This window comes from Trachemys scripta, chromosome 23 (assembly GCF_013100865.1).
Source record: "Trachemys scripta elegans isolate TJP31775 chromosome 23, CAS_Tse_1.0, whole genome shotgun sequence".
NCBI lineage: Eukaryota > Metazoa > Chordata > Testudines > Emydidae > Trachemys > Trachemys scripta.
The window spans coordinates 9,164,888-9,171,958 of NC_048320.1; the positions used below are offsets into that span (position 1 = coordinate 9,164,888).

The window sequence follows — 7,071 nt, forward strand, 5'->3', positions numbered from 1 at the left end:
TGTCGGGTGACCAGATGTCCCGATTTTATAGGGACAGTCCTGATTTTCGGGTCTTTTTCTTATATAGGTTCCTATCACCCCCCACCCCCATCCCGATTTTTCACGTTTACTGTCTGGTCACTCTAAGTGTGTATGTGTGTGTGTGTGTGTGTGTATATATGGGGGGCTTTAAATGTCCAGGTAGGGCCCAAGAGGTGAAGAAACAGTGAGCCAGTGGCAGAACTGGGAATAGGACCCAGGAGTCCTGACTCCCTGCCCCCGATCTAGTCCTTAGACCGACGCTTTCACCCTGCCACCCACCTCCAAGGCAGTGTCCTCTCTGCCTGGCTTCCCAATCTTCCTCCAACTCCTCAGAAATCCCCACTCCTCCCTAACTTTTCCTCCTAGTGGAGGGTACATTCAACCCTGCAGCTCGGGAGCCCGGAGTGAGTCTGGCTGAGCGTGCACAGACGCACACGCCAAGGCAGGGCTAGGACTCGACCTGCAGACGTCAGCTCTCTGCACCTGGTTGCGGGCTGGCGCGTCAGCACACATGAAAGGAAACCCAAAAGAAATGTGCCGATCTGAACTCGCAGGAGGGGAAATGGCGGGAGCGGGGAGAAAGAAAGAAAGCAAGCTAGCTCACAGTGCAATCTTGCAAAGTTAGCAGGCCTGGGCTAATATAGAGTTCTTGCTGGCGGGATCACTTAAAGGAAAGCAGAAGAAAATTTTGCACATACATGGAGGCTTCCCAGTGCCAGCAGCATAGAGCGCTGGAGACATTTTAGCGTTCAGATTAACTGGAGGGGAAAAAAGGGAATTTAATGCAACCCATGTGTCTGTTCTGTTGCTGCAAGTTAACTTATCCCAGATGCCTTGTGTCTGCTCCAGTTATCCCAGCAGACAGCAAACAAAACCCAGGTTCTCCTTCCCTGAGATCAATTCCTGTTCAGCTTTGTTTTTCTGTAGGTCCTACTTTTAGTCCACCTGGTGGGAGTCAACTCTTGGGATATGTTGTAAAACACCAGGTGTATGAGGGGGAGGTTGGAGTTGAAGTCTTGCAGTTGGGTCTCCTGGGATTCCAGGCCTGCATGGAGAGACTGGATCCTTGAGTCCCCCTTTCCTTCCCCCTAGAACATCTCAGCCCAAGCTCCCAGTGTCCCGAACACTTGTCAATTCCCGTTTGAAAGCCATGAGTCACCTTGGAATTCCATACAGGTGATGAATCTCCCCCATCTTCCATGGCGTTTCTCCCCGCACATAGCTTTTGGCAGGAGCCTGAAACTTTTCCATGCATCGCAGGACTCAGAGTGGATTTGCAACCCCTCTGCCCTGCACCAGCGTGAGTCAGGAGCTATCGCTCCTGGAGTGGTCAGACTGGCGTGAGGACCGTGGGTTATTTTACAGCTGCAGGGAAAGGAGCTGGGATTCTTTAAGTTAAGCCACCTCTTAAGCACTGTAATTTCTCAGCTGTCAGGACTTCTTGGGGCCAGATCCCCAGCTGGCGTAAGTTGGTGCAGCTCTGTTGACTTCAGTGGAGTGACACCAGTTAACACCTGCTGGGGATCAGGGTCCTGTTGCCTTTTTACCTTGTGTCATTTCCTGGTCCCTAGAAGCCAGCAGAGAGAAAGGGCTTCTCTTGGATGGGAATCACCAGGCTATTTCACCTCGCTGTGTTTTCCATCCTCTCAGCCCCTGGGGACTCCCTGAAAGGGGGTGCGTTCCTTTTCCTCAGGGGAATTTGGGACTGCAGCAGCCCATGCCCTGCTTACACCCCGTGAGGAAATATGGGGAGCAGGAGCATGAAGTGAACTCTAGCAGCTACCAGCCACAAGGCATCTCTTCAGCTAGCATCCAACGCTCTGCCCCAGGCAGGTCCCACATCTCTGCTTTGCTCCGTGGGGCTCGGTTGTAGCACGTGTGTGTGTGGGGGGGGGCTTGGTGAGGGGCAGTGCATTTCAAGGGGGAGTGCCCATCTAATGAGATACCCCAACTGGAGATGTTCCAGGGCTCCATGATCCACCCCCTCCCCCGATGGGATCTTCCTTCTAGATTTGGTGGAGCTCCAAGGGACCAAAGAGAACTGACCACCCAGGGTAACTCCATGGATGCGTGACAACAGTGATGGATTGGGCACCAAGGGACAGATTTTCCAAAGAGCTGGGGCCAGATCTCCCAGCGCTCAACACCTGCAAAGGGGGCCAGATCTCCCAGGACCACAATTAGGCACCTAAGTAAGGGCCAGATTCTCAAGAGAACTCAGCACCTGGCAGCTCCCATCGGGCGGCAGATTTTCCAAGGAGCTCGGCTCTCCCCATGCAGACCCCTTTGGAAAATCTGGACCCTGAGTTTCCCTATTAAAAGGGCCCAATCCAAATCCTGCTTGGAGTCAATGCAAGGATACCAACGGGCTTTGGGTTCAGAGCTTTGGACATGGTCAGGGTGGCACTAGGAAAAAGTCGCCTTCCCATCAGAGCCCCTCGCAACAGAGATATCCACATGCAGAAATCAGCATACATTTCCTGCTTCGCCTCTGTTTATTCTTTCTGTCTCTTGGGTTCCTTTTCCTAAGCTCCTGATGGCTTTACCAGTTTTTTGGGGGGTATTTTTCTTTCCCTGCTCGTGTTCGATTCCCTCCCAGCTCTCTCTCTCTCTCTCTGCAAAACCATTGCATTCCTGAAACAGCCACGATTGTTAATTCCAAATGATGAGGTGGCGTCTTTTCTCCCCCCCCCCTTCGCTCCCTCTCTCTTTACATACATATCTATATAAAAAAGATGACATTCTTTTCTTTTCTGTCATGCTGCAAAAATTAAAGACACATCTTCACCCTGGCGAGCCGCCAGGTTTTTCCAAGTTCCAAAAGGCGCGATTGGAGGAGATTTCGCCTGCAACGTGTCTTGGGCGCATAGATACAGGGTTGAAAGCCGGCCAGAGAGTTGTGTGTGTCGTCGAAACCACCCCTCCCACAGATCGCTGCTTTTGGTGAAGCTTTCTTTGCATTTAATGGCAGCCTATAAAAAAACGGCAGCATTCACCATATGATCCTCTCTCGTCCCAATTTCCACGTGGCCCTTTTTTTTTGTTTGCGCAGGGAGAACACACACAGGCATTAAAAAAATACTTAAAAAAAAATAGAAAATGCAAAACATCTTAAGCCACCAGGGCAGTGAGTGTGCGAGTCCTCACCCCAGACCAGCTGGAAGGTGTATGTAGAACGGCGGGATTAGGATGCTGCAAATGTTCCTATCTTATTTTAGCATTGCCTAGCGTAGGGCCTGATTCTCTGCCGGGGGGCATCTGGGGCAGTTGTTTGCAGCAGTGTGAAGTGGTCGTAAGGCCCCCCACCATGCCCTGGGAGCATTCCAGCCCCTCTTTGCACCAGCATCAGGGACCATCCGGGGCCCCTTGGCCTACTATTTGCTAACCTGCAAACGTGGGGTCAAATTGGAGCCCCCACAAGAAAACGGAGCTGATGTGTGTCGGGTGACATGGCAGTCGTGGGCTAGATCCTCAGCAGGTGTGAAGTGTTGTAGCTTCAATGGAGCCATGCTGATTTACCCCCGCTGGGGGTCTGTTTCATTGACTCCAGTGAAGCGATGCTGATTTACCCCCACTGGGGGTCTGGCCCATTGATTCCAATGGAGCGATGCTGATTTACCCCCACTGGGATCTGGCCCATTGACTCCAATGGAGCGATGCTGATTTACCCCCGCTGGGGGTCGGGCCCATTGACTCCAATGGAGCGATGCTGATTTACCCCTGCTGGGGGTCTGGCCCATTGACTCCAATGGAGCCATGCTGATTTACCCCCCCGGGGGTCTGGCCCATTGACTCCAATGGAGCAATGCTGATTTACCTCCCCGGGGGTCTGGCCCATTGACTCCAATGGAGTAATGCTGATTTACCCCCGCTGGGGGTCGGGCCCATAGACTCTAATAGAGCGATGCTGATTTACCCCCGCTGGGGGTCGGGCCTATAGACTCCAATGGAGCGATGCTGATTTACCCCCGCTGGGGGTCGGGCCCATAGACTCCAATGGAGCGATGCTGATTTACCCCCGCTGGGGGTCGGGCCCATAGACTCCAATGGAGCGATGCTGGATCTGGCGCTCAGATGCCTATCTGCTCTAGAAGGAATATTGAGCCAGGCCAAATAACGTACACATTTGGGGTGGGGGCTGCTGCTAGGGGCCAGATTCTGCCACCCGTTGCTATCTTTGGGCCTGATCCTCAGGCCCTGACGTCAGCAGGGCTTTTATCATTGACTTGGGGAGAAGCAGGATGAGATTCTTATTCTGCCCGTGATTCCAACAAAGTCAATCGGACTAAGGATTCATGGAGAGGGGTTGGAAGAATCTGGCCCCTGGAGCACGGAGAATATTTACAGGGCCAACTCCTCAGCTGGTGTAAGCTGGCACCGCTCCACCAGCAATCCCATCAGCTCTATCCAGAGATGACCTCTAGGTACATCCTTATGTTATGGCTAAAGGCATACTTAGCATTCTCCTTACCAAAAAAAAAAAAAAAGAGTGCCACATTGTCTAGATAACCTACAAAGAATTCTCTGCACTCTGTGTTTTCCGTTCCCCTTTTTTTTTACTAAAGATCCGGCAGTCTGCTATTGCCTGGTAAACATATATATTTTTTGCGGGTAATTATAGCCTCTAAAAATTGCACAGTATAGTATGTATTATTGTCAGGGCGCGTTTTCTTTTTCCAACCAACGTGGCTCTTCAAATGTGGAAACAGCTGTGGAGGCCTGCCAGAAAGAAAGAAAGAAAGAAAGAAAGAAAGGAAAAGCAAGCCCCTTTGCTGTAGTTTAGCCTGTGGATTAGAAAATCCACCTTCAGTATTTCAGCAGTTGAAACTCAAGTTTGACCACTTTATTATTAGGTGCCGTTGCATTCTCACAGAGATGGCACCATGTTTCCTTTTTGAAGTGCAGTTTCCCACTTTCTGGCAGCTCAGTGACTTTTTCATTTGCTTTGCTTTGCCGAGGGGCTGAGAAAGAAAAGTTACAAATCAGGGACTTTACCAACCCATTGAAATCTCCATCAGAGACCAACAACTGGGCTTTTTAATTTATTTAGGGTTTCACACTATTTCTGCTTTTAGAAAAACACCCACAACAATTGTGTATTGCATTACTGCTCTGTGCAATGCCTGTATGCAAGGTGTATATTGCAATATATACATGGGTATATATCTACATCTATATAACTGTTTAGATCTAGAGATACACACACATAGAGTTAGGGTTAATGAACAATTATATTTACGATGTTGAATGTCCCATGTGCATATTTGTTCTAGATGTTAAAGACATTATTTTGCAGAGTTTAATTCTGTGAAATTACAGCATTTTTCCAGTGGCTCTGTCTCTCTTGTCTCTCTTTTTTCCTCCTCTTTCTAGATCCTTTCAAACCCGGTCCTTTTCTGTCATTTCCAGAACGATTTAACAGAATGGTCCCATCGGACAATGTTTTAATACACTTTTTGAGCCTTTACTCACAATTAACAAAGGATTACGGCTATTTCAAAAACCAAAACAAGGCAGGTTTCCTGCTAGAGAAAGCCACAGCAAGGCAGGGATTCAGATCGCTTCCCCGCCATATCTGGAAGTTGTTTGCAATTCCCACCCGGAAAAACATTGTAAACACTTTGAGAAATGCAAAAGAAAAGGTGATAATCTCCTCTGCCCCCAAACCCCTTTATTGGTGCAACCCTGAGACACTTAGAACGCACCGCATTCCATCTGGTGGTGCCACGCAGTGGGTTTCCACTCTGGTCAGAATTGTTCCTAACAGACCACTCGTCCAACCTTTTAACCTGTCAAAAGCAAAGGGAGCTACTGCCCCAAAGAATTTTCCCTTGGTTTCCTCCGGTTCTTTTTCCGTGTCACTAGAACCCAGCACATCCCTCCTGTCCATGCAACCTGCCCTACCAATGTAGAGGATCCAGTGATTTTTGGAAGTCTACATAGATGGGTCCGTACCCTTGTGATTGGGCTGAAAGGGGGTTGGCTATTGTCTTCCCAACTTTGTGTGTGTGTGTAAGTGTGTGTGTCCCCGCCTGGGACTGTGTTAGCTGAACTCCTCTGATTGGCTGAGGGGTTGGTCCAAGCTCCCCTCTGCACTGAGAGGCAAGCTAGGTTGGGACCCACCTCTGGGATGCTGGATCATATAAAAAGGGAACCTAGGCTCTTGAAGACTCAGTAGGAGGTTTCTGCTGGGGTCTGGATTGGAACTACATAGTCAGATCATCCCTGTATGACTGGACTCTAAAACAGAACAAAGGGGCCCAAAGAGTCTACATGTCTAATATTTAGACATGTTCAGCTTTGTGGATTCTCGGTTACTGCTGTTGATAGCAGCGACTGTACTACTCACCAAAGGTCAAGGAGAAGAAGACAGTAAGTAAAAACTTTCTCACTAACTTTCTGCACGAGAGATAGAGATGCATTTTCTGTTTAACCAGCTTTGCTTATGCACAGGGGGGAAATGTAACATTGCACTTTAGAGCAAGAGGGATGCAAAGTTGGACTGGTCTGCAAAGAAAAAGTCTGTTAACGATCTTGAGTGGGATTGCAAAACTTAGTGCTTTGTGTGAGTTGGATGGGTTAGGAGGGGAATTTTGCATGCTTTTCTAGTTAGGAAACTGCGTTTGCAAGGTCAGGTTAGGGAGATGGGGAGAAATGTTTTTTTTTAAAGGATTGTGTGTCTTAAAATGGGGTGGGGATGCTGGCAAGAATTTCTCAACCTTTACAGAGCATTTGGAATTGTGTGTGAGGGGGTGAGGTCAGAAGGGGATTGAACGTGTGGCTCCAAAAGTGGGAGTGGACAAATCAAGTATTTGTTGATGTCCGTTCTTCCCCCACTGAAGCTGCTCGGGGGGGAAAACATCCCTTCCACAAGCAAAGTTAACCAGCTGCAGAAGGGAACTGGGTGTGTTCATATGTTCTGTGTCTCTTTCAAACATGCCCCTGGCGGGCAGACAAGTTAGATCAATTTGAAGCTGTGAGATTCCTTGCCAAGTTCGAGGGCCGGGGGGGGGGGGGGGGGGACCCAAACCACCCCCTGGGTGTCTCTTT

General features: G+C 49.3%; 1 protein-coding gene across 1 annotated transcript in view; it reads left to right on the forward strand.

Moving 5' to 3' along the window:
* The first annotated feature begins 6,172 nt into the window (after nt 1-6,172).
* The window catches only part of COL1A1 (collagen type I alpha 1 chain), a 26,340-nt gene continuing 25,441 nt past the window's right edge, over nt 6,173-7,071 (forward strand). Inside the window, exon 1 of the mRNA XM_034755736.1 lies at nt 6,173-6,393. Within this exon, the coding sequence (XP_034611627.1) occupies nt 6,312-6,393 (82 nt within the window). The 5' untranslated portion in view covers nt 6,173-6,311. The remainder of the gene's footprint in view (nt 6,394-7,071) is intronic.